The sequence below is a fragment of the Archocentrus centrarchus genome (assembly GCF_007364275.1).
Source record: "Archocentrus centrarchus isolate MPI-CPG fArcCen1 chromosome 18 unlocalized genomic scaffold, fArcCen1 scaffold_23_ctg1, whole genome shotgun sequence".
NCBI lineage: Eukaryota > Metazoa > Chordata > Actinopteri > Cichliformes > Cichlidae > Archocentrus > Archocentrus centrarchus.
Genome location: NW_022060145.1, coordinates 2578796 through 2606223, shown reverse-complemented (window position 1 = coordinate 2606223; position 27428 = coordinate 2578796). Strand labels below are relative to the sequence as shown.

At 41.9% G+C, this 27428-nt stretch overlaps 2 protein-coding genes across 4 annotated transcripts; one reads left to right on the top strand and one right to left on the bottom strand.

The window, feature by feature from the left end:
• Positions 1–7222: 7222 nt before the first annotated feature.
• LOC115775216 (transcription factor 7-like 2) lies at positions 7223–11259 on the bottom strand. Of its 3 annotated transcripts, none has more exons than XM_030722779.1 (9): positions 11137–11259; positions 9563–9999; positions 8995–9105; positions 8693–8754; positions 8548–8610; positions 8181–8331; positions 7958–8065; positions 7794–7836; positions 7223–7538 (listed from the first exon to the last, which is right to left on the bottom strand). In XM_030722779.1, exons 2-9 carry the CDS (start codon positions 9980–9982, stop codon positions 7501–7503), a joined length of 996 nt encoding a protein of 331 aa, XP_030578639.1. In that variant the 5' UTR covers positions 9983–9999; positions 11137–11259; the 3' UTR covers positions 7223–7500. The 3 variants fall into 3 exon arrangements, with proteins under 3 accessions (XP_030578639.1, XP_030578640.1, XP_030578638.1); XM_030722780.1 differs by having other exon boundaries at positions 9563–9838; positions 11137–11248; XM_030722778.1 differs by lacking the exon at positions 11137–11259 and having other exon boundaries at positions 9563–10367.
• A 13893-nt stretch (positions 11260–25152) lies between these two features.
• LOC115775253 (immunoglobulin superfamily member 6-like) lies at positions 25153–26306 on the top strand. Its single transcript, XM_030722828.1, has 5 exons — positions 25153–25198; positions 25292–25636; positions 25773–25883; positions 26030–26064; positions 26184–26306. The coding sequence occupies exons 1-5, from the start codon at positions 25153–25155 to the stop codon at positions 26304–26306; spliced, it is 660 nt and encodes a 219-aa protein (XP_030578688.1).
• The last annotated feature ends 1122 nt before the right edge of the window (positions 26307–27428 follow it).

Sequence of the window (27428 nt, the reverse complement as noted above, 5' to 3'; positions counted from 1 at the left end):
CCGAAATACAAACAACGGCTCAGGCAGGAACCCCCTGCTGTGAGAGAAGTGACACGGTGGTCTGATCAAACAGAGGCCGCTCTGCAGGGTGCGTTGGATTCAACCGACTGGGACATGTTTCGCAGCAGCGCGGGCGGAGACATCGAGGAGTTTACGGAAACTGTTGTGGGATTTATTGGGAAAGTTGTTGAAGACACGTCACTTAGGAGGACCATCAGGACTTTTCCCAACCAGAAGCCGTGGGTGGATAAATCTGTCCGCGACGCCCTGAGGTCCCGCACCGTTGCCTACAACTCCGGCCTCGCCTCTGGGAACATGGAGGACTACAAGGTTGCATCATACAACGTCCGCAGAGCGGTGAAAGAGGCTAAACATCGCTACGGCCGCAGACTGGAACAGCAACTACAACAGTCTGACTCCAGGGGACTGTGGCAGGGACTACGCACCATCACGGACTACAAAGCACCACACACACACCCGGTGAGTGCCGACGCTTCTCTGGCTGATGAACTCAACATCTTCTTTGCGCGCTTTGAGTCGGGAAGCCGACAGCCCGCTGCGCTCCTGGCCGGAGGGGCGGAGACACTCACTGTGACGGAGCGCGACGTGAGGAGGGCGTTTAGACGTGTAAACACCAGGAAAGCGGCTGGACCAGACGGTATTAGCGGACGTGTCCTTAAGACCTGCGCTGACCAGCTGGCACCTGTGTTTACAGTGATATTCAACCTCTCACTGAAACTGTGTGTGAGTCCCACCTGCTTTAAAAAGTCCATCATAGTCCCTGTCCCAAAGAAACCACACCCCAGCAGCCCCAATGACTTCAGGCCCATAGCACTCACCTCTGTGGTGATGAAGTGTTTTGAGAGACTCATCAAGACATTCATCACCTCCTCACTGCCCACCACCCTCGACCCACTACAGTTTGCATACCGGCCAGACAGATCCACAGATGACGCCATATCCTTCCTCCTCCACAAGACCCTTTCACACATAGACACTGGTAAGGGGAACTATGTGAGAGTGCTGTTTGTAGATTACAGTTCAGCATTCAACACCATAGTTCCCTCCAGGCTGGTCTCTAAGCTGCTGGACCTGGGCCTGGGCCCATCCCTGTGCAGGTGGGTTCACAGCTTCCTGACCAGCAGACCACAGGTGGTACGAGTGGGTCACCTCACCTCATCCTCCCTCACCCTCAAACACTGGATCCCCCCAAGGCTGTGTGCTCAGCCCTCTGCTGTACTCACTGTACACCCATGACTGCGAGGCCACGTCAGAGTCCAACGTCATCATCAAGTTTGCTGACGACACTGCTGTTGTGGGACTAATCTCTCACAATGAGGAGACAGCCTACAGGAGAGAGGTCTCCCGCCTGGAGAACTGGTGCCAGGAGAACCACCTCCTGCTCAACGTCAGCAAAACAAAGGAACTGATCGTGGACTTCAGCAGGAAGCAGCAGAGGGACTACCATCCACTTGTCATCAGTGGTGCTGAGGTGGAAAGAGTGGACACCTTCAAATACCTGGGAGTGACCATCTCACAGGACCTGTCCTGGACTCATCACATAAACATCACTGTGAAGAAGGCCAGACAGCGTCTCTACCTCCTCAGGCGGCTGAGAGACTTCAAGCTCCCACTCAAGGTGCTCAGGAACTTTTACACCTGCACCATTGAGAGCATCATGCGTGGGAGCATCACCACCTGGATGGGAAATTGCACCAAGCAGGACTTCATGGCCCTAAAAAGGGTGGTTCGTTCAGCTGAACGGACCATCAGAACCACCCTCCCCAACCTGCAGGACATTTACACCAAGCAGTGCAGGCTGAGGGCCATGAAGATCCTAAAACAGCCCAGCCACCCCGGACACTCTCTCTTCTCCCTGCTCCCATCAGGCCGGCGTTACCGCTGCCTGAGGACTAAGACTGAAAGGTTGAAGAAGAGTTTTTACCCACAAGCCATCCGTCTGCTCAACTCTGAGCCCTAACTGGACCATTATTGCACAGTGTAAATATTATAATTTAAAAAGTGTGTATAGTGTATAGTATATAGAGTATAGTGTATAGTGTGAATTACTTTTTTTTTTTTTTTATTCTTCTTATTTATATGTGTGTGTATATAAGGTTGCAGGTACAAAATACATTTCACTGTGCATTGTACTGTGTATAACTGTGCATGTGACAAATAAACACTATCTTATCTTATATTAAGGCGCATGCACAAGTTGTGTTTTGTTAATGCAAGTTAATGTGAAGCTATGATCTAGAGATGTTAACAATGCTGACATTTGGCCTTGTTATTTGGGGTTAGGGTTTCTTTTAGTAGTGTACCGATAATAGCTATATGCTGAGAGCACGCCTCCTCAAAACCACTTATTGTTACCACTTAATGTTGAAGGGCACCATTTCAGGAGACTCAATTGTGTGCACAATGCGGAACTTCACTTTTGTAAGAGTTTTACTTCTCCTCAGCTTCAGTAAGTGGAACTCATTTACACAGAACATTTTTATAATGTTATTGTTATGATTCTGTTAATTCATTAGTCTCGTGTTTGTTTGTTTCAGGTTGGATCTCCGTCTCTCTTTCTGATTCTCAGACGCTGGAGGTTCACTCTGGAGAAGAAATCTTACTGCTGTGCTCCAACTTTTCCAGTTCTCCCACACAGATATTCTGGTTCAGAGTGACCAAGAAATCCAAAGTCCACTGTATCGCCTCTATGTTCGAGCCTCATGAACAGGCTTCATTCTGTACTGGATTTCAAAATGGAAACTTTGAAATGAGCACCAACATATCCACTGTCTTTCTCAAAATCAAGCAAGTGGATTTACTGGACTCTGGACTGTATTTCTGTGGATTCAAGTTAAGCAACGATCCGGTTATTGTTGATGCAACATATGTTGAGGTCCAAGGTAAGAATATGCTCTTCCTTTGATTTTGTTGCATGTCATAGAAACATGGGTCATAAACAAACTGCTGTACATTTTGTCACTGTTTGATTTAGTTGTCCTTTCTTGTAGATGTGTTTAATGGACTACCAAAGGTGATGGGTGTGGTCCTGGGCACACTGACTGTTTTCTTCATTGTGGTGATCGTCTGTCTGGCTGTTAAAATCAAAAAGCTTCAGAAAGGTATTTTTATTTTAATGCATTTTCCCTTTTTCTCTTGCTCCAGTATAAAAGCACAGTCCTCTACTTCTCTTAAACAAGTTCTTTAAATGGCAATATTATTAAACCGTGACCACACAAATTCTTTTCATACTTGATGGTAACTCACACTGAAGAACAGAATATGTAACAGGAGAAGGTGTTTAAATTTTGTCCTACTCAAGATGCTACAACATTAGTCTGGAGTCAGTGCATACTCAGATATCTGACATGAGTGACTGAAAAATGCTTCATTAACAGAGGAAGAGATCATCTGTTTATTGAATATTTTGTTTATCAAACAGGAATGACACCAAACAACGGAATAAGGAGTCCAATTATTAAATTTAATAAAGCCATTTCAAACAGTTTTCCAGAGTACTCTGGTTCAGAACTGTCGGAGCTGCCTAATGCAGTCAGTCGGTACAACTTTTACACATAGACTTAGACACAGTCACACAGTTATTGAAAGATGCAAGATGTTGCCTTGCACATGCAGCACGCTTATCAGTTCCTTCTTCTGTGCCCTTCACTGTCACCTGTTAACGGCCTCATCTGGGTCCTGTAGACACAAAACATCAGACCAAAACACGCATTCTTTTCCAGTAAATCACTGGTATGTGATTTTGTTGTTTCTCTACTATGCAGTCTTATTTCTGACTGCTGTGCAGCGTTATTTCAACACCTTCACCCTGTTGTGAAGATTAATGCTGTGATATGCTACTTGATGCTATGTTTCTATTTAAATTGTTATATTTATGGTATGTCTAGTGTGCAGCTTATTTACACTCCTTCCTTCACTCCCCTGCTGCTTCTGTCTCTCTCTCCTCCCCATCCTGGCCATACAGATTGCTCTATGTGGCCAGGATGGGGAGGAGACATAATCTTTCTCACTGTAGCATGACTTGTCGTTGTGGTTCCCCTTTTACCTTTTTATCCTCAGGGTGGCCCCGGCTCCGGCTGGAAATTTTTCACAATTAAATCCACTGGAATCAAAATAATCCATTTTCCTGAAATAATCCACTGGAATCGAGCAGGATTCAGTACAAGGATTGATTTCCACAAATTGTTACAAAAAGCAAGAAAGCAAGCAAGCACCTCCCGGGAGTGTACAGCCTTAAGCGGTTAGTCCAGCAAAAATAGAAGCAGCGCAGAAAAAAGAAGCTGCTTCAACCGCGAAAAACAGGGCAATTATACCCTGTCTGCGGGATTTTCCTCCACCCCAAATTAATATGCATAAGTTGTTTTCCTTTGATATTTAATCCTCACCCCATCAACTTTTCAGGCACCCTTCACCCACTTTAGGACACATGCTTAAAGCTGCACCTCACAGGTCTAGCTCAAAGGTCACAACAGTTCAAACAGATGTCACCAGTGATGACCTTTTCTACTCAAACATCTGTTAAGATAAGATCACCAGTCCCACACGTAGCCAGGTTTTTAATCCCCCCCCCTTCGGCTGTAAAGCTGTGAAGGGGCCCACAGAACTCCCTTTTCTGGGAGTGCACCTGCCGTAAAACTCGACTGAAACATGACGATAGGGTACAAGTGTCAAGTAAGACAGTGCTTACACCGGCAACTCTTCAAAACCTAAACCTAATTACAGTCATTGATGAAAAACAGAATACAACTGTGTGATACATAACAGCATTTTATTGTAAAAATCAAGATTACATTCAAACAGTGGCAGCTGTTGTTACCAGAACTTCACCCAGAAAAAAATATGGAACAACAGTGGCTAAGATTTTACAACCAACTGCCCACGGTTAATTACAAAGAAAATAACATATAAATCATATCATTTAGGTCCTGGATTTCTGCAGTGCTAAACATCAACAAATGCAGAAATTGAACATGAAATGGCTACACAGTGCTTACAAAAGCAGATTCATCCTAAAGCGTTCTGTTGATAAATCAACACACACTGAACTGTGCAACCACTTACCTCTATTTATCCTTGACAAGCCTGGTCTCTGATCAGACAGGTAGACTGGTAGGACAGCAAAGTGGTTGATAAAGTCCATCTGAACCACTGGCAGGTCAGAAGAGAGGACTGACAGGACCAACATCCTCCTAAGTTAGAGAGGTATCAACACTTTCACTCTGTTCAAAGCACATGTAGCAAATTACATTCTAATACATTTCACACTCAAATCCATAAACAGTTGGGCCTCACCTGGTAGTACATGCACCACATGTCACACTGGCCAAGGTTCGATTCCAGTTTGGGCCTTTTGCTGCAGATCATCCCCTCTCTCTGCTGTGTTTCCCGTCTGTCTACTGCCACTGTTGAATAAAATAGGCATGCCACAAAAATACAAATAAAAGACAGAAAGCATAAATAAAGAAATGATAAAAATAAAATAAACAAAATAATTTTAAAATCTTTCACCATTTAAAAGTGTCTTAGACACGAACGTTAACAGGAGCAGATACACTATGTCCTGGGGTTAACATGAGATTTGGCAGATGGGGTAAACCTAATATCTGGTGATGCAGCATGGGAAGAATTTTACGCACTGATCAGCTGACATCTGCTGCTGCACTTTGGTTTACTGCTCTTTGGGGATATAATTGAATTCAACACAGTGTAAGTAGACAGATCAGCTCAAACACTCAAGCATTAAGTACCAGTCCAGTCCTTAAATTTAAACTAACGCCTGCTAACATTGGCCATTAACACCACAGCCTGCTCTGCACCAGTCCAACACACTGCATCACCATACATCTCACCACAATACTTCAAACTAACTACTTTAGCCTGCACTAAAGTGCGTAGTATTTCCATGTAACCTTTGAACAATTGTTACATTTTAGCTCACAGACACACTGTGGTCCAAACTGCACAGTTTGTCGAGCTGTTTGAAACATTTCAAATCACCTGCCAATAGGGGTGTGCGATATATATTGTCAACGATAATATCGCAATTGTCATTTTAAAGATGTGCGACCTGACATTATTGAGTATGCTAATGAGGAAAAAAAAAACAACAACAACAATCAAACATTTCCCATGATGCACTGAGTATTTCTTTTTCATGCTCTCTCTGTTTATACACCACTCTGTATTTAATCTTTAGTTATTATTAATCTCTATCTCTCTCCCACAGCATGTCTTTTGTTCTGTCTCTCTCCCCTCAGCCTCAGCCGGTCGCAGCAGATGACTGCCCCTCCCTGAGCCTGGTTCTGCTGGAGGTTTCTTCCTGTTCAAAGGGAGTTTTTCCTTCCCACTGTCACCAAGTGCTTGCTCATAGGGGGGTCGTTTTGCCTGTTGGGTTTTCTCTGTATTATTGTAGGGTCTTTACCCACAATACAAAGCGCCTTGAGGCGACTGTAGTGATTTGGTGCTCAATTGAATTGTAATGTTAGCCCTTTTTTAACAAAGAAAAATGTTTAGGGCTTTTCTTTATCTAAACATTTATTTTTGAATGCATATTAAATAAAGCCAAAAGCTTCCAGGCTTGTTTGACAGTGTGTAGAACAAACCTAATGACTTGAACACCCAGAAAGCTTAAAAGTCAACCAAACACATCCAAACTTTCATGTAGTTGTTTTTTCCAAGGCTGGCAAAAACCAAAGCTGACTGAACAACTGTGTGGCTCTCACAATAAACATAGCATCTTCTCTCAGTATATTTTAGTTTATGAATTGATTTCTTGTGTCTTCCACTGAACTACTGAGCAACTGAAACAGTCACACCAATTTTGACATCTAAACCCGATGAGAATGTGTCCCCACAGACCTGAGTGTTTTTATCTAGCTTTCCCCTGGCACGTAGTGGACACTGAGAGAAGATATGTGGTATATGAGGAATATGTTTGAAAAGAAAACAAAAGAATTAAATAAGGTGTGCAGTGTTCAGAAAATGCACAAAACAATTTTTGCGGAGGCACTTCATAGGATCAGTAAAATACTGTGATAAACAGCTATAAATCAGATGAGTTAGTTCTTCCTATATCCTCTCATCCTGCTGTACATACTGACACAAAACACTTTTGTTTAATTTGCAATTATTTATTCACATAAAGAACAAAAATAACAATAATATAATTCAATAGCATGACTTTATAAACAAAAAAGTTCAGTTAAAGAAAAGAAAACTTAACAAGTAAAAAATTCAAAAGTTCATAAAAATTAACAAATAAAAAGTAAAAAAGCTAAACTAAATTGAATAAAGTTTAAACATTCAGTTAAGAAATGGATAGAGGATAGAAGTGGATAGAGGTGAATGGGGACAGGTCTGCAGGGGTCTGAGGGGGGAAATAATGGGCAGGAGCAGCAGGGAGAGCAGGAGCAGCAGAAAATTATACATCAAGTAGACTAAGGGATCAGACAGAAGTGACAGCACTGCAGTGGCAATGGTTTAAAGGGGTCGAATGGCTCCCGGTTCAGATGCAGACACTGCAACACAAACAAGAATGCAATGAGTCTTCTGAGACTTTTAAAACCACCTTCAAGACAAGATGTTGATTCTTAAACCCGCAGTGAGCAACATTTAATGGATATATTGAATAAATTGATATGAAATCAGAACGAGGTCAGTTCTTCAGGATATGAGGAGGTTCTGTACGTCAGTTGGACTGTTTTGGAGGAATTTGTTTTGTCATGGCATTTCCCATGAAAAAGTCACTGTGATTCCCAGAAATCTCTTCTTACCTGAGCTGCAGGTGGAGCTGCGCCTTCCCCTCCTCTTTTTGCCCTGAAAACAAACACATTAGACTTTTCATGAGCTGATACAAGTTGTGCAGTGACAGTGTTTCATCAGCTTCAGTGCAGTGATGTGGACATTTATGACTTGTATGTTTTCACTTTGGACTTACGTAGTTAACTTTGGCAGACCAGTCTGGGTATTTTTGGGCATGGAGCCTTCTCTCTTGATCAGCCTGCTCATAGTACTTTGCCTGCTGGTCCGACGACAGCGATTTCCACTGTGGACAGAAGAACACACTGTCAGCATCCACACTGCTGCTACACATAACTACAGGACAGCTGGTACACAGGCACAAACATGAACATAAAACATTAACAGATGCATGCACTTACCCTCTCTCCCATGACTGCATTAAGGGTGGCATTCCCACTGATGTTCATATCTGCTTTAACCTTTGCCCTCTGCTCCTTCAGAAAAATCATGAATGCGTTTGGTGGCTTCTTGATATGCTGCTCTTCCTGCTCGTCCTGACGCTTCCTCTTTCTATAGGAATAACACAGAGTAAGAGCACATGTTAACACTGTGTACAACTCTGAGGAAAGGATTTTAAAAACACGAGTGAAGCTGTATAGCTGAATCAAAGCTACATCAAAGAAGTCTGAATACATTCATGCAGGCATCTGCAGATAAATGACAGATAGCTGCAGATCGTGATCCAGTCCCACTCAATAAAGTCTAAAAGCAGCAGAGCAAACTTACTTTGGAGTGGGTGTGTTGACTGCAGGACAGGGTGGAATGAAGTCGCACACCAACACACCGTTCCTACACAGACACAGAGAGACGGGTATGAGATAACAGATGTTCAGCAGCTGTGTTCACTTATGTGTTTGTGTCTTTTACTTACAATACACTGACAGGACGCAGGTATGGCAACATGCTGTCTGGAATCTGCAGTATGTTGTTATTCTGGAAACATTAAAACCACAGAACAGGTAATCACACAAGATGCAATAGAATCATCAATCCGCCAGATGGCAGTATTTACCCTCTCTTTTAGATGTAAACACTGAATCTGAACATGTGACATCTGTGAGATGAAAACATATCTGGGGGGGCTGAAATATGCAGGTGAATAATCACAATGTGCCTGAATGTTTCTGCTGAGGCTCATAAAGGTCAGTAATATGAGGGAGAACAGGAGCTTACTGGGTTTGCAGGAGCAGCAGGGAGAGAAGGAGCAGCAGGGAGAACAGGAGCAGCAGGAGGAGCAGTGGCTGCTATGGGAATGCTGGTCACAGGCCAATGATATAGCAGGTTCTGTGGAGGGATGGAGAAAGTTCAAAATCCGTAATACTGACACTTAGTACAGCCTTTCAAAGACCACATGATGAGCACCATAGAAACATACAGTATGTGTAGAGAGACTGAACCCTTGGTAATCTAATCATCACCAGATTCAGAGAAGATTACATGAACAACACAGAGCACAGTGATCAATGGGAGGAGAACATCTTCATGAAACTAGATTCATCCATAGTTTTTATTGTTCTTGACAGCTTCACTTTGCTCTCCTCAATTATTACTTTTGAATTATGACTCAGTGGCAGTGATTACATTTACTGATCAGCAAAGCGTCACGCCACAGTTATACACGGCTAAAATACAAGGAAGGGGACAGCAGACATTTTTCCTTCGGCCTGAAGCATCCAACAGTTTTAAGTACCTTTATCAATAAAAGTCTAATGACACTGGTCACCACCTCTGCATGTCTTACCTGTTCCTGGCTACCTGTCACCGGCTGACTATAGAGGTGAGCTGGCACTGTGGTGGGGGGAGCAGTAATTGGGGGAAATTGTTGCACAATTGCAGGAGGACTCTCTGCAGCTGGCTGAGGGGAGGCGGGTGGCACAGCAGGCAAAGCAGGTGGAGGTGAAGGATTGGCTGTTTCACCGCACAGGTCGTTTATGAGACTCTCCAGCATAAAATTCATCTCTTCCAACTCCAGTTCCTCAATGGCACTGTCTGCTGCTGGCTGAGGGGAGGCGGGTGGCTCAGCAGACAAAACAGGTGGAGGTGAAGGATTAGTTGTTTCATTACACAGGTCGTTTATGACACTCTCGAGCATAAAATTCATCTCTTCCAACTCCAGTTCCTCAATGGCACTTTCGATCTCTTGTCTTATGAGTTTCATCATAGTGATGTGCTGTGTGTCTGAACAAAAGAATGACAAACTGTCTGAGATCCTGTGGCACACGTTCATAGGAGGTTTTGATCCTCTTAGAATGGGACCAACATCTTAAACATCCTACAGAGTTAAACTACGGCCAAGTATTTTGTGGGAACAAGCTACAACTTACCAGTTAAATCAGTTAGTTTTAGAGTATTAAGCAAAAACTTTTATTTGAGTATTTAACTTTATATAAAGAAGTAAAATACCTGTAAAAGTGATGTATTTATGAATTAACTGAAACCAAGCTATAGTTCTTACTCTGTACTTTGTAACACAATCAGAGTCAAGTATAATGCACTGTGACACATGCTGTTACCCAGGTATACATAATGTAGTGATTTGTTTTCAGTTTGTTTTTTACATATATGTATGTTCAGTTCAGTTGTTTTAGATATACATAGTCACCCCTCTTTTTTATATATATAATCTTTATTAATTTAATACTAACACGGTACCTGTTAGTATCTGTATTTTGATTTGATTCAAAAAACAGATACTAACAGGTACCTTGTTAGTATCTGTATTTTGATTTGATTCAAAAAATTCCTTTCTTTTTAGTTCAGCTTCAGTTCAACCAGTTCACAACATTAACACAAATACTGACATCTATATTATTTGGTAACTGATTAAACTGAACTAGATTGCAGAGGGAAATATAGTACATTTATTTAACAGCTGTAGTAACAAGTTAGTCTGAAGATTGAAGTTTGACAGACATTCCTGTGACAAACTAATACTGTTTTGATGCATTGTTAGAAATTAAATCATCCCAAAAGTTCATTAATTTGTACCAACAGTGTACTGTGTGACACAAGCTGCTCCTTTACGTATATTTTTTCCTGATAACACTGGTGCACATTCTGTTCAATTTTAAATTAAATTCTTGTATTTTCATTTTTTTTCTTTTCTTAAAAGTCTGCAAATGACTTCATTCACTGCTCTATCACACAACATCTCAATAATTCAAACTGAACTTTTGACAATTTGTGTTCAAGGGTTGTGTTCAACAGCCAACGACAAGATTTAGAGAAAATATTTATGTAGAAACTCAAATTGTGGATGAAGAATTCCACTGTATAAACCTAAATTACCTTAAGACTGCCTATATAAGTACTTACCAATGATGTTCAGAGGTACTTCTGGTCTATATTGTAAAATGTTTGTACAAAACTGGTTGGAAAGCCTCGAGCTCTGGAGAGTATGTCTTCACACGCTGAATTTCTTTCGTGAATCTCTTGCTGTTCAGAATGCTATAGAATGTTGTGGAGTGGTTACATGGTAACATCACTTCTGAACATTCCATTCCACTCCAGTCTGTTTCCAGCATCTCCTCATCCACAGTCTTCATCATGGCTGGATCAACCTCCTGAGGGGCCCCAGGGCAGTTGGTGGGCCTCCACTTAGCCTACAGTACATATCAAAATCCTTAAAGAAAACAAATTATATATATTATTATATAATATATATATTATCTATATAGTTATATATAATATTTAAAAAAGAAAAAAAAGAAACCAAATTATAAGCACAGAAACAAAAAAGTCCTCAGAAATTGGCAATAAAGTTTGAAATATTACTGTTTCTGTGCACAGACATATAAAAGTAGACGCTGCATTGCAGGTCAGCACCATATTGGATGTGGCAGATCTGCGCCGTAAAGTAATGCAAATAAATGGACTGAACTTCATAAAGCACCTTTCTACAAAGTTCTTTATGTTAATGTGTCTTTTTCACACATTCATTAAAACATTTTGGAAAACTGATAGGCACCAAAAATAATAATAACTTTCTCTGATAATTATAAATGTTAAATACTTCATGTATGTTTAGGGTACAGGCATCAAACCTGCATTTTCTGCTTTTGAGTGTTTACAACACTGTTACTGTGCTATAGATGGATAGATAAATAAATAGAGGTCTATAATAATCAGATCCTGACATGTAGAAATAACATTTGCAGGTTTGTAAAATTGATTACAAGCTGTTTGTTTTTTAGGTATTATTAAAGGCAATCTTTAAGAAAAAAATGAACAAAGTTTGCAAATTAAAATAAGACTGCAGCAGACACTTCATGAAACTACAGTAAAATTATAGCTCCATGTTTTATTGCATACAATATAATTGATAAGGTTAAAAAGGTAAAACAAAAAAAGAGCTATTTCCAACTTTTGTAAAATTCTTTATAAATTAAATGTAGAAATATTATTATGATTACATCAGTCAGTCTTTATAGGTGTTGCACCAAATCACAAGAAAGAAATCAAGGACTGTTTCTCAGTTTGCCCTGATGCTGACTGGCATATAAAACGCTCAGCTGATCACCTTTAATGCACCCTCAGGAGGGATCATCAGCCCTCCTTTGTTTTTTTAGTGTGATCAAATGATGTGGGGACATGATAGGAAAATTTAGATACATATTAATCTTTTATGTTAACTATATGTTTAACCAAATTTCAGTACTAAACTTTGCATAGTATTATGATGTAATATGTAGCCTTCTTGTGACTAATGTTGAATGTGATTTCACCTTAAATGGAAAGCTTAGAGTGAAGAGACAGTGGTCTTATTCCAACCCCCCTTCCAACCTTTATTATCAGGTAAGAAACATCTTCACCTTAACTAAACACCTTCTGAGGATTTATCACTCATTGTTTTAAGGATCACCAGCCCCCACATCAATGAGTAAAACTGCTTCTTTTTTTGGTTTGTTTGATTGTCTTTTTGTGAATAGTGCCGGTGTTTTTCTAATGAAATTTTGAGAATCTCGGCAATGTTCATGTTAACATTTTTACTCAAAAAATAAAAATGTTTTACCATTTTAAGATGACAAGATCACAGCGTCAGCCATGAATAACACACTCTCTAAATGCCAGCATCACCAAAAAGACCAAAGAGCTGGGGAGGCTTCAGAGTTTGCCCAAAATGAGTGAGTCTGTTGAAATGTATTTATTGTGTGTCTTTGTTAAAGGTTTCACTCAGAAATTCAATGATTCAGTTTCCCAGCAAATTGGGGGATTTTCTCTCCTTATATCAGACTGAACAGAACCATAAGAAAATCAAACTTAAATCAGTATTTATATGAATCATTGTCTTTAACACTCTCTCTGGCACAATTTTCCTAAAGGCAGTGGGCCTCTGCACACAGAACACCAAGGTAAGTCCAAATAATTTTTTTGTTGTACTCACAAACACCGCAAGGAGCCAAAATTGTTACCACACGCAGTGCAATGATCTGGTGTCGACTGTGGGAAAGTTTCCGCCTTAAGTAGCCCAGACATAATCAGCTCAACCAGGTGTGTAATCAGACTCAGATATCAGACTGATAGTCTTCTGTGTTAGTGTTACACCCTGAGAAGGGGAAAGGAAATCAATAAATACACTCGAACGCGATGCTTCTCCTTCAGCAGCTTCATTGAGAATGAAGCACCGCGGCCGGAGTGCCCCCCTCCTGCAGTGCAAGGTATGACTAAATGATCACATATCCCACACATTAACAAAAAGGCTCAACAAGTAGATCACCGATGGAAGAATGATAGGTTATATTCTTAACAACTCCCATGGAGATATTTACCTCAATTATGAATTTTGATTAATAATCAATAGAATAATAAAATCAACCTATCACACTCTCCCCTACAAAGTTAGATGTAGTCCCGACATCACAGCACTCATAAACCAAGGGTTCTTAAGTCATTATATCCTAGTTGGCTCAACCACGTGATCGGTGGGAGGGTACCAATTAATCACCCAAATTTAGTGATCTGTTCTCTTCATTCATCATTTTCGGCACTGAATCTGTGTCTAGTATCCTTACATAATTATAGGTTGGTAGGTCTGGAATGGATTGGTCCACAGTTTCACTGGTCGAATGTGTTGATATTGTATGGGCTGATGTTGGTAGAGCCTTTCATTTCCATATGCTGTACTATAGCATGTTGGAGTCCCAAGTTGATCATAGGTGAAGACTTTAGGGGCTCGTCTTTCCCTCCTTGGTGCACCATCTGTCTGTTCTTTTTCTCCTCCAGGTGGCTCTGGATGTTGGAATGCTGGAATTTCATCCACTGCTCTTTCAACTAAGCTCTCATCCCTGTCCTGATAGTTCTCTTCCTGTTGCACATTTTCCTGCTGTGTTTCAGGCTCATCTGTGTTTGCTATGAGCCTTCCTTCAATCAATTCATCATCACTCAAGTTTTGTTTCTCCTGACCACTGTCCTGTTGTGTGTCTGCACCCTCAATCACTCCGTCTGCATGGGGCATTTGAGACTGTATTACTGGTTTGTAACAGTACACCCATTCCTCTTCTTCATCTTCCTCTTTCTGACCTGCATTTTCTGTCTCTGTCTCCTTCACCCTTCTTTTCTCTTGCTTTGGTGGTGCTTTTGGCTGAGTTTCCAGAGGTAAGTAATCACACGGCAGCAACAAATTGCGATGCATGGTTCTTGACCTTCCTCTTCCTTGCTCAGGCTTGACTTCATACACCGGGAGGCCTTCTGCAACCTGACGGATCACAACATGAATATCCTGTTCCCAGTGATTACGAAGCTTTCCAGTTCCTCCCCTAGGTGTCAGGTTTCGAACAAGGACTCGATCGCCAGGACATAGCACAGAGCTTCTTACTTTCCCATCATAATGTTTTTTACTTCTCTCTGCTGCCTTCTTTGCGTTCTCTCGTACTATTTCATGTGCCTCCTGCATTTCTTGTTTCCATTTCTCCATGTATGCTCGGTGGTCTGTTTTCCCTGTCTCAGTGGTGAGACCGAACAGGAGATCAATAGGTAACCTTGGGGACCTTCCGAACAGAAGGTAGAAAGGGGAAAAACCAGTTACCTCACATCGCGTGCAGTTATATGCATAGATCAACTTGTTCAGGGATTCTTTCCAGCTTGTTTTCTGCTGATCAGTAAGTGTCTTTAACATTTGTAATAGTGTTCGGTTGAAGCGTTCAACCTGCCCATTTCCTTGTGGGTGATAAGGTGTCGTTCGGGATCCTACTATGCCACAGTTCTTTTTCAACTGGGAAAAGAGTTGGTTCTCAAATTCGCCACTCTGATCATGGTGTATCCGTGCTGGCAGTCCAAACTTCAAGGCATAATCGTTAAATATACGATCAGCCACTGTTTTGGCAGACTTAGAGGTGGTGGCATAAGCCTGTGCAAAACGAGTAAAGTGATCAACGATTACCAAGATATACTCGTATCCACCTTTACATTTGTCCAAGTGAAGAAAATCTATTGACACCAGTTCAAATGGCTGTGTGGTAACAATACTTGTGAGAGGGGCCCTCGTTTCTCTACATGGTGGTTTTTGTTTCAGGCAAGTACAGGTCTTTGTCACATAATGTTCAATGTCTTTTTGCATGTAAGGCCAAAAGAATCTATCCCTGACCAACGATGTTGTTCGATCAGTGCCTTGATGACCCATTTCATCATGCAATTCTCTCAGTACAGTGGTTTTATACTTCTCAGGTAGTACAAGCTGTGTCTTGTTTGTTGTCTTCCTGCAAAGAATGCCATTGTTATCAATATGAAGTTTTTCCCATTCACGCAGTAGGCACTTACTGTGGGTGCTTAATGCATTGAATTGTTGTCTTGATGGCCTTTCATTCCTTATTTTGCACTGCATTATTGGGCTAATGTTTTCATCATCCTGCTGTGCTTGCCTAATCTCTGCCACCGGGAATGGTTTGTGTGTCTCTTCACTGACTGCTGTACACTGGAGAGGGGAAAGCATTGCACAGACATTTGCTAAGTTAGATTCTTGTGTCTCAACAGCTTGGGTTATTGTTGCCACACAATCTGATCCCACTTCCTCTGTGCAGTGTTTGATCATTTCCTCTATTTTAACATTTATTCTTGACAGGCTATCAGCATCCACATTCTCTCTCCCTGGACGATATCGGATGGTGAAATGGAAGTCTGCGAGCTCTGCCACCCATCTACATCCTGTTGCATTGAGCTTGGCACTTGACAGAATGTAGGTGAGAGGATTGTTGTCAGTGAACACTGTGAACGTAGGCGCATAATAGAGATAGTCTCTGAATTTCTCTGTGACTGCCCACTTTAGTGCAAGGAATTCCAATTTTCCTGAAAGTAGGTGATAATTCCGTTCAGCTGCAGTCAATGTTTGGGAACCATAAGCTATTACACGGAGCTTATCATCCTGTTGCTGATAAAGAACTGCCCCGAGGCCCTGGTTTGAGGCATCGGTGTGGAGGATGAATGGTTTAGAGAAGTCTGGGAACCCGAGGATTGGTGGTTCAACCAAACAATCTATTAGACGTTCCAATATGCACTGGTGTTTTTCAGTCCACACAATTGGCTTATGGGATGGCACAGCTTTGCTCCTTCTTGTAGACTGTCTTGTGTTTGTCCTGTTTTGCGGCACATTATTGTCTTCTGCTGTGCCTTTCAGTAAGTCATAAAGGGGCCCTGCAATACGGGAGAAGTCCTGTATATACTGTCTATAGTAGCTTAACAAACCCATGACAGTCCGCAGCTCTCCCACATTGCTTGGCGCCTTATCTTTCAAAGCTCTTACTACTATGGTGTCACTTGGGTCGATTTTGCTACCTTCTGCTGAAACAATCCTTCCCAGGTAGCGAACCTCAGGTTTAAATAATTCGCACTTACTGGGTTTTAGCTTGACTCCATAATTCCTCAGCAGTTGGAGCACTTTCCTAACATGACTGACATGATCCTCAAATGAGTGACTGTACACTAGAGTGTCATCCAGGTATGGTACACAGATGTTGTCTCGCACCTCTTCCAGACACTCTTCCATGCAGCGTTGGAAAGCTGCAGGCGCATTCATTAGTCCGAATGGGATTCTTATCCATTCGTACAGGCCCCATGGTGTCACAAATGCAGTCAAAGGCCTGCTCTCTTCATCCATAAAGCCCTGATGGTAGGCCTTTTCCTGGTCTAACAAGGAGAACCACGAGTTGCCACCAAGACTGTCGAAGATGTCCTGCACTCGAGGAATTGGCTGTCTGTCAGGGTGAGTCTTTTTGTTGAGTTCTCGGTAGTCTATACAAAGACGTAAGCTACCATCTTTTTTTCTCACACAGACAACTGGTGAGGCATAAGATGAGTTGGACTTCTCTACCCATCCTTGTGCAATAAGGTTGTGCAGGTATTCTTTCATCTCCTTATATAGTGGCTTCGGTACTGACAGGTAAGTGCGTGCCACAGGATCCAAATCCTTGAGTGATATTTTCAGTTTCAGTTTTTCGATACGCCCAATGTCATCATCTGATTTAGAAAAGGAAGCGCATTCATCACGAAGCATCCCTTGTACCACCACCCAAATTTCCCCTCTGTGGGACAATAAAGGCTGTTTCGTCTTCTTCTTTCAGGTTCACTCAGATGGCTCAGATCAATTGGTGGATCCCATGGAGTGTCAGGAACCCGCCCACTCTCTGCAGCCACGTGATTTACTAACACTGGGGGACACTGATTTGGTTTCTCTAAAATTGTAGCTGGATACACAGCTTGGACTTGCTGTAAGGTGCCCACAACAGTTTTTCCTGATAACTCAATGTCATGATCAGTGGGATTTTGCACATCAAGAGCAATGTAAGGAGGAACACCCTTTCTGAGTGTTATCAAAGTCTCACAAAACTCAAGCCCTTCAGCCCACTGAGGATTTATGTCAGGCTCAAAGAGAAGGGTAGTGTCTTTATTCAGTGGCTTGGTCTGCACCCAACAGTCAATCTGCACAGAGGTGTGTTTGGGTACAAGGATTTTCTCTTTTGACGTTCTCACCACATAGTCATGTGATCGGTCAGCAGTCACCAGATCAACGAAGGTAGTGACATTTTTCTGTCCAAGGCATGGGAAAGCCACTCTCAATGACTCATGCAGCTGCTCTGTTCTTGCGGTATCCATTTGCTCTACAGTACTGGTCTTCACTATTTGTTCAATGACATTAAAGCCTATAATGGGCTGTGGAAGGTTTCCACCTTTCATCACTAACATGGGAATAACAAGTTCTTTAGAGTTGGCTCCCTCAGCAGCCAAACTAAAATTGACTTCAATGAAACCCTTATAAGGCATGTTCTGTCCATTGGCAGCTGTGATTTTCAAGTCATCAGGTGCATCAAGTAACTCAGAGATGTCTTTTAATTTTTCATGTGGTAAATGTCTCTGTTTCCACTTTTCATCAACAATACACACTTGGGAGCCTGTATCCCATAACGCTTTAGTTCTGCAGTTTTGTATATAACATTCAACCATACACTGCTTCCCTACAAGAGCAACAAGACGGGATTGGCTATCCACCTTTATGGGGCGTACAGAACTTGTTTTTGGGTGAATGTGCTGGTTTACCTGAGGTTTTGGTTGTTTATTACAGTTTTTTCTGTGTTTTGGCCAATGTTCAGCTTGACAGATCTTAGAACAATAAATGCTTTTTTTTACAGGCTGCACACCTTCTGAGTCTTTGGAGTTTCCCATGAACACCACAGCGGGAGCAAAGCTGTTGGAACATTACACTATTACTAGTTACTCCCTGTCCCGCGGGGGTAACCCTCTTCCATTTAAAGGACCATCCCTGTCTTGTCTAGGGATTCTCACCCTGCAACCTGCGAGGAAGTGCTCGCTACTACCACATCTATAGCAGTGGGTGCAATATTCAGTTCCACTTTGCTGGCAGCCAACACATTTTCTGAGGCGTGCACGATTTAGAGTGGGATACTGGCGTTGTGGTGCAACTCTCAGCTGATTCTGAGCTGTATCACCTCTTTGTCCCGACCCTGCAGGAGACCAGTTTTGTGGCCAGTCATGGAGGGGAGGAGCAGGAGGAGCACATTCTGGCACCATGGGTAAGGCAAAGTACTGTGTTTGTGCTGAATTGGGCTGTTGGATTGCCTCTCTGATTTGTGCAACTTCAGCGCCCAAGTTTTTCAACAATGCCATATCAGAACGTATTTCTTTGAGTTCATTCAGCAGGTCGGACTGGGGTTTGATGTTGGTTTCAGGATTTTGGGTTTTTCCTTTTTTATCTGCAGGAGTGTCAGACTGGAGTGAGTGCACAGTGGTTGGCCGCCCCTGGGAAAGTGTTTTATTTTTATTTTGTCTCTCTGCTTCATTTGCACAGGCAACATTGAGTTTCTCAAGAAGCAGCTCATCACTAGTTGTTGCTTGTTGGAGGTATGGCTGCAGGTCACTTCTGATGTTGTCATTCTGCAAGCCTGTCAGAACTGTGTGGAGAAACATGCTTTGCACAAGGACAGGATCATATCTTAAACCAGATTCCTCTTCCTGTGAAGCAAATAGGATTTTTTGTCTCAAATCCAGAGCTCGAATTAAAAAGGTTTGTGGGGTTTCCTTACTACTCTGGACCTCTGATGTGAGCTGTTTGTACAGTTCTGTTGCACCTTTTTCTTGATAGTGGGACCTCAGAATCCTCCTCAAGGTAGGCAAGTTAAGGTTGGTTCTGCCCTCCAGATAACTGCGTAATTGTAAGCCTGGTGCTATTGACCTGATTACTGCATCAACTATTTCTATTTCAGGAACTCCTTTGCTGATGGCTTGTTCAATTTGGTGTGCTAGACTGGAGAAGGTAAGTTTGTCCTTTTGGCCTGGCTCACCAATCTGGCCAGCTATTCTGAATTCCCGGCCCCATGGTAATGATAGGCAGGGCTGGGGGACCTGTTTGGCATGGTTATCCTTCCCACTCACAGACTGTTTGGCTCCACTGATTGGATTTGTTTTTTCCAGTCGTGATAATGCTAAAGCCAACTGGAGTGTCTCTATCTCTCTTTTCAGTCGCTCTTCTTCTGAAGGCTGGGTGACCTGCTCTTGTGTCTCATTTGTCAGGTTAGCATCTGAGGTTATGTGTTCTAGTGCACTATTCTGAGTAGCCTGTTGCAACTCAGCGATTTTATCTTTCAAAACCAGGAACTCAGCCATACCTTGATCCTCAAGCTCTTCCAGCTCCTCTCTTTCTAAGTGCCTTATGACATATGAAATTAGGGAGGAGCGGCTTCTACCTGATACATTTTCAAGTTTTGAACCACCAATACACAGAAAATCACAAACTTCAATCAAAGTGTCCTTGTTCAATGTGTACAAAGCACCAAAAACTTCTAATTTCAAGTCCTCCAACTCTGAAGAATCCATTTCAGTCTCTAGTTTTTGCAATGTATTAGTGTGATGCAGGACCTTCTCTTTGCAGAATAGACAGTGTAGCTCTCCTGGTACCAGTAGATGACCTCAGATTGCATGCGGATCCCTCTGCTCGGTCGCGGAACCACCACACCGTATCTCTCAGCCCGTTTGTAGATGGAAGGGGTTGAATGATGACCAGGACATCTATCTGGGACAGCGGACCCTCATCACATTCATCCCAGCGGTGCCTCCAAAATGTTACACCCTGAGAAGGGGAAAGGAAATCAATAAATACACTCGAACGCGATGCTTCTCCTTCAGCAGCTTCATTGAGAATGAAGCACCGCGGCCGGAGTGCCCCCCTCCTGCAGTGCAAGGTATGACTAAATGATCACATATCCCACACATTAACAAAAAGGCTCAACAAGTAGATCACCGATGGAAGAATGATAGGTTATATTCTTAACAATTCCCATGGAGATATTTACCTCAATTATGAATTTTGATTAATAATCAATAGAATAATAAAATCAACCTATCACACTAGCCCTGTGACAGGCTGGTGACCTGTAAAGGGTGTAACCTGCCTCTCGCCCTATGACAGACACCCCGTGACCCTGACAAGTGGAAGAAGATGGATGGATGGATGGATGGATGGATGGATGGATGGACATTAATTAAAACATACCAAAATAAAGGAATCTCTCTCCTTTTATCTCAAACAAGCTTCTGTCATAAAGCTTCTCTCATCCCTGTTTGTGCCCATCCTTTGCATCACTGCCATCTTGTAGCCACAGTTGGCTCTGAAAGCAGAATTAATTGAACCACTGATACAGCTTTTCAAGCTGAGATGAGTCCAACTACTGCTGTGTTGTACACTAATCTCATGATGTGGGTGCTCGGGAATGTGGGTGAGTAGTCGTAAGTAAGCAGCGTGGACAGCAGAGGGCTAAGGACACTCTCCTGAGGGGAGCCAGTGTTGAGGGTGATGTGGGAAGAGGTGATTTCGTGGATTCAGACTGTCTGCTTCCTGTTTGCTAAAAAGTCCAGGACCCAGTTGCAGAGTGAGGAGCTCAGACCAAGCATGTCCAGCTTGTGAACAAGTATCTGTGGAATGATCGTGTTAAAGGCAGAGCTAAAGTCCAGGAAGAGCAGCCTGTCTATGGGTGTGAGTGCTACTGGCCTATAGTCATTCAGGCATGACACAGCTGAGGTCTTAAGAACAGAGATGCTGTCTTGAAACAGGATGGGACTATTTCTTGTGAGAATGAAGTCTTAAAGATGTTGGTCAGTACGTCAGAGAGCTGGTGTGTGCAGTCCTTCAGGACGTGGCCGGGGATGTTGTCCAGTCCTGTTGCCTTGTGGATACTAAGCCTCTAGAATGACCTCCTGACCTTTTCAGTCGTGTGTCTGGGATGCTGTTCGTCTAGTGATGAGGTGAGTCGGATGGAGGGAGATTTGTTAGATGCTTCAAAGGTGCATAAAAGTTGTTGAGAGCATCGGGTAGAGATGAATCACTGGACCATACAGCATATTTCCTGCTGTGGTATTGAAATGACCCTGGATCTTTAGGGCATATGTAGCTTTGGTTCTCTTGATACCAGCATCTAGAGTTCTCCTTGCAGTTCTTAACATGACTGATCTGATCACCTGACCCGAATGCAGAATCCCATGCTCTCAGAAGGCGTCTAACCTCTGTGTTCATTTAGGACTTCTGGTTGGGGTGAACGGTGAATGTTCTGGTGGAGGTGACATCGTCGACACACTTACTAATGTAGCTGGTGACAGCTGATGTGTACTCCTCCAGGTCCACTTCATTCCCTTTTGTTGCAGCTTCTCTGAAGATGGATGACTCAGTCCTGGAGCACAGAGGTAGTGTCAGTGGGCCACACAGTGGCTGTCCTTCTTGTTAGTTTGATTGTCCTCGGGAGGGGTTTGTAGGTGGGGACGAGCAGAAAGTAAATATGATCTGAAAGTCCCAAGGTGAGGGCGAGGGACAGCTCTGTATGCTCCTCGCCTGTTTGTGTAAACACGACCCAAAATGTCCCCTCTAGTCACGATGGTTATGTGCTGGTGGAACCCTGGCATCATGTCAGCCCCAATCACGTACAGAGCCTCAGGGTGTTTGTTTTGGAGAGAGGAGATACAGTCATGTAGCTCCCCAAGCGCCTCTTTAGCGTTAGCTCTTGGGGGGATTAAACAGCTACAGTGAACACTGCTGTGAATTCACAGGCTAATTTATGTCGAGTTCAGCTTTCTAAGAGTTCAGCTTTCTCAGAACAGTGGCTGCTTGTGACGGAGCACCAATAAAGGTTGGTGTACTAACCAATCTTGTTGGTGTTGTTGGTGTACTAACACACAGTCTTCCCTGACTTGTACCAGGCTAGAATCATGCTTTTTAATGCTGTGATGCTGGTGACTCATTTTGGAAACAGCCTCAAGTAGCCCCAAAGAGGAACTACTGCACATCCTCAGTTCCTCTCCTCCACGCTTCTTTTTCAGGACATTACCTTATTGGTCCAGAGAACCAACGAGGTGTAGCATGAAGATAATGCACATTTGAACACATTCTTTTATCTGGGTGTCAAACATTTAACCTTTTTGATATAATGGACAGAAATTTGTGCTTTCAGTTTTTGACAGGACTCAAGGAATAATTCTGAAGAAAGGGGACAAGCAGAATGTTTCAGTCTTGTTTAACTGTTTAATCCAAACCCGGTAAGCCAATCTATACTGTACACACACACACACACACACACACACACTTTATGTGACTTTATTTTTGTGGATATTACACAGGAGTGATTGTAAGCTCAACATATTCAAAGGTTCAAGGTAAGAATGGTGGAACATGTCTGCAGATCTGTATCTTATTTTATTACAGTCAGATTGTAATACAGTGCTGTAAATAAGATGGGTCACATTTAAAGGATTTTGACATTTTTGCAGCAAAATGTGTCGTTCATCACATCAAATGTAGTCTTCTTTTTGTAGAAGAAGCTGCTGAAACAGCAAATCTGACCACTCTGATCCTGAGCAGTGTGACTGTTGTTTTCATTAAGGTCATCATTTAATTTTTAGTCACAATGAGATTTCAGACAGGTACTGCTCCAAGACTAGCTCCTTTATTTTCATGTTTCCTTTCTTCTCTAAAGTTTTGTGTATCATGAGAACATCAAAAATCAGCATAAATGCAATTTAGAGGTAAACAGCAGATCTGATGTGCTGTCTCAGAGGCAGGAATTACAGCTATAGTTAGTGGGGCTGATTTCTGCTAACTGGAGTCAGTCAGTTGGACCTCTCTGCTGTTGGTGCCTTTTAGAGCATTTTTAATAGAATTATCTGACCAACAATATGCAGTCACAAAGGAATACCAGGCTGCAGCACATGAAAACTCATTCAATATTAATGTGCAGCAACCTGCATATTAACCTTAATTTTGCCTTTATTTGATAACCCAGCAAAAAGTGTAGAGGAAACAGGCACAGCACAGGGCTCCAGGACAGAGTTGAACCCAAACTGCTGCATTTAGCTTTGCAGCATATGGGTGCATGCTCACTCTGTGAGCTAAACAGGCCAGCTACAGAAATGTTATGTCAATTTGACTGTCTGAATTTTAAAACCAGACTAAAGTATCTTTGTGAAAGCACTCACAGCTGTATTTACTCTTTCTACGGTTCAGTGTGTGATGGATTTTAAAATGGGATGTGATCCAACATCTCTACTGTCTTTCTCCATTTAAGAATGGAGGTTTGAAATGCAGGTTGTAAAATCAGGTCCTTCCATCCATCTTCTTCCACTTATCCTTTTCAGCATCACAGGAGGGCTGGATGCTATCACTACACAGATTCGGGTGGATTTGAACCTAGGACCATTTTGCTGTGACGGAACAGTGCTAACCACCACGCAGCCCTTGTTTACATGGAGTTTGTTATTATAATTGATTCAAAGAATGAAGTGTATTCTCAGAATGAGCTTGCTGTAAATTCTTCCTTTAAGTCCGATCTTTTCCCTGAAGCTAGCATCTTACTTTTTTTTTTTGACACTATGCTGTTATGATGACCTGATTTATAGTCTCAATAATTTAGTTTAAGAACACCCTGATTGGCAGAATCTGGGCTCTGATGACCTGAATAGCAGTGACCTTCTGTCCCAGAGTGAAAGCAGGACTATCACAGACAGCTGATTCTAGCCTTTGCACCACTGTCCCAGCATGCATGTGGTTTCTTTTACTTTTTCGATCACTTCCTGTCCATTGTTGTGGTAACAATCTAAAAGTGCAGATGCATCAGTAAATCATCTGTTTGTGTGTCTTCATTAAGTGTTTATGTGTCTGCATGACAAGCCAGCTGAAGAAGTCGCTGTGATCCAAGACACCAACAATATTTCAACCTCTTAATTCTTCAAATGAGGAACTTGTTTGTTTAAAGTATATTTAGTGAATCTGATTTTGGAGTAAACTAAAAGAACTTCAGAGTCTGTCCAAATAAGAATTCCTCTGCTCTACACATGAAAAGCATTAACCTGACAAAAATTAAAACTAGTTGCTGCATTCTTCAAGGTCATCCTTATGGATGACTCTGACTCTATTTCCAAGAGTGTTAATGTGGAATTCTACTGTGATTTCCTGAGACACCTGTGGGAGAATATTCAGTGTAAAACACCTTGTTTGCAGTGGGCAGAGTTGATGAACTGTTTCACCAAAGATTTATGAGTCTATATGTGAATAATTGTGATCTTTGTCTCTTGTGTTTCCTTTGTGAATGAGATGTAAGCAAACAATTTGAAGCAGGTAATGTAAGCAAGCTCAAGCAACTGTTTGTTGTTATTTGGTGCTATATAAATAAACATGAATTGAATTTAATATGGAGACTAAAATATAAAGTTTGCAAATCACAATGGTTAAACTTTTTTGTGGGTGTGATTTTTCTGTCACAGATGTACAACAGATACAAAACCACGCCTCCTCAGACCATCTTATGAGAGGTTAGTGGAGAGCGCCATTTCAGGGACATCATGTGCATGATGAGGAACTTTGACTGGCTCACAGTTTTTTTCCTCTGCAGCCTCAGTAAGAAGTTTTACTCTAGAAAAGCAGTCGATTCTGATCATTAAGATTCTGCTGCTTTATAATATTATCCTCTTTGTTTTTTGTGTGCTTCAGGTTGGATCTCTGTTTCAGTTTCTGATTCTCAGACGTTGGAGGTTCACTCTGGAGAAGAAGTCACACTATTGTGCTCCAACTTTTCCAGTTCTCCCACACAAATTATCTGGTTCAGAGTGACCAAAGGATCCAGAGTCCACTGCATCACCTCTTTGTTCAAGCCTCATGAACCTGCTTCATTCTGTACTGGATTTGAAAATGGAAACTTTGAGATGAGCACCAACATATCCACTGTCTTTCTCAAAATCAAACAAGTGGATTTATTGGACTCTGGACTGTATTTCTGTGGATGGAAGTTCAGCAACAATCCAGTGATTGTTGATGCAACATATTTAGTGGTCCAAGGTAAGAACTGTATCTTCATTTTTTTGTTGTTGAATTTCATGAAAATACGAATCAAAGTTGAGATTTTAGATTCTTCTGATCATCTAAATGTAAAATTCTGTGTCACTGTTATTTAACTCATTTATCTTCCTCACAGACATGTTTGAAAGGTTTACCAGTGTGGTGAGTGTGATCCTGGCTGTTCTGACTGTTCTCCTCATCGCAGTCACTGTTTGTCTGGCTGTTAAAATCAAAAAGCTGTATAAAGGTATTTTTGTTTCAACAGATTTTCACATCCCCTTTTCTGATGCTCCAAAAAAAAACACTGTTTTCTATTTAAAATACCTTCGACAGCAGGATTATAAACATTATAACTCAGCTGATGACATAAATTGTTTCTGTCCTTTGCAGTAGCTCACGCTGAAGAACAGAATCCCCAACAAGAAGAGGTGAAGTGTTTCATTTTGTGTCCTTCATAAGTTACAATCTGCTCCACTCTTTATTGGTTAGTCGTAGTTTCTTTTTCTCACCCGCCCAGCTGTGAGACTGACAGTTCGTTTATTCACAGAGGCAGAGCTCAGAACACCTGGACTATGCAGCTATGACATTTCATCCAAAAAGAGTAACTCACCACAGGCCTGCATCAGACAGAGAAGTGGACCCAAATGTCATTTATTCATCCACTAGATAGACTGAGAAAGCACCTGGAACTGCAAGGAACTGAAGCTTTATTATTGATCTGCTTATGTTTGTTTAGTGGATGCATCATCCCTTCATGCCATCGCTGTCGAGCTGTCAAGTCACAAGCTGAAAAAAGTCTGACTTTGTGACAGATTTGGGTAAGACCTTGTATGTGAGGAGAAGGATTTTAAATTCTATTCTAGATTTAACAGGGAGCCAATGAAGAGAAGCCAATATGGGAGAAATCTGCTCTCTCTTTCTAGTCCCTGTCAGTACTCTAGCTGCAGCATTTTGGATCAGCTGAAGGCTTTTCAGGGAGCTTTTAGGACAGCCTGATAATAATGAATTACAATAGTCCAGCCTAGAAGTAAAAAATACATGAATTAGCTTTTCAGCATCACACTGGCCTATATATCATGTATGCATCTGAGAGCAGAAGAGCACAGTTGAGTACAGTGTTTGACCATGTAGAATGCAGTAAAAACACCAACAGTGATATAAAATCTGCTGCGAGTGGGCTGGAGGTTTACACCAGAGCAGCTTCAAGTTCAGCTGTTATTTAATGCAGTGAATTAAAATGCTTTTTCTCTCAGGCCTCAAGCATCAAATAGTAAACATCTCCTTTTTTTCAGATAAATATATCATAGTATAGTCTGAATACAACTGCTGAACTGTGAAGTCTTTTTTTTTTAAGTACCAAAAGTTGCCATTTTGCATTAACTCCTATATAGATACGATAGTACAGAAAGATGGGACAGTGGTCCAGGACTGTGAACATTTTTACTGTCAATTTGCTCTCAAAACTCAATTCACTCTCGAGAACATGCAAACTCCACACAGAGGCCCGGGCAGAATTGAACCCAACCCTTCGAGACGTCATTCTAGCTTTGAGGCATCAGTGCTAACACTGATGCTGAATGGAAATATATCTGGAATGTCAGGAAAAGGCATTTGGCAGATGTCATAATAATAATATATTGCTGCTGCTGCTGCTGATAATTAGTAGTAGTAGTATCATCATTGTTACTGTCGTTGTCATCATCATTTCAACTGTTGTAATGAAAGAATTTCTTGAATATCAATAAAATGTTTCTCTTTCATCCATTCTCATTTTCACAGAACTCTAAAAGCT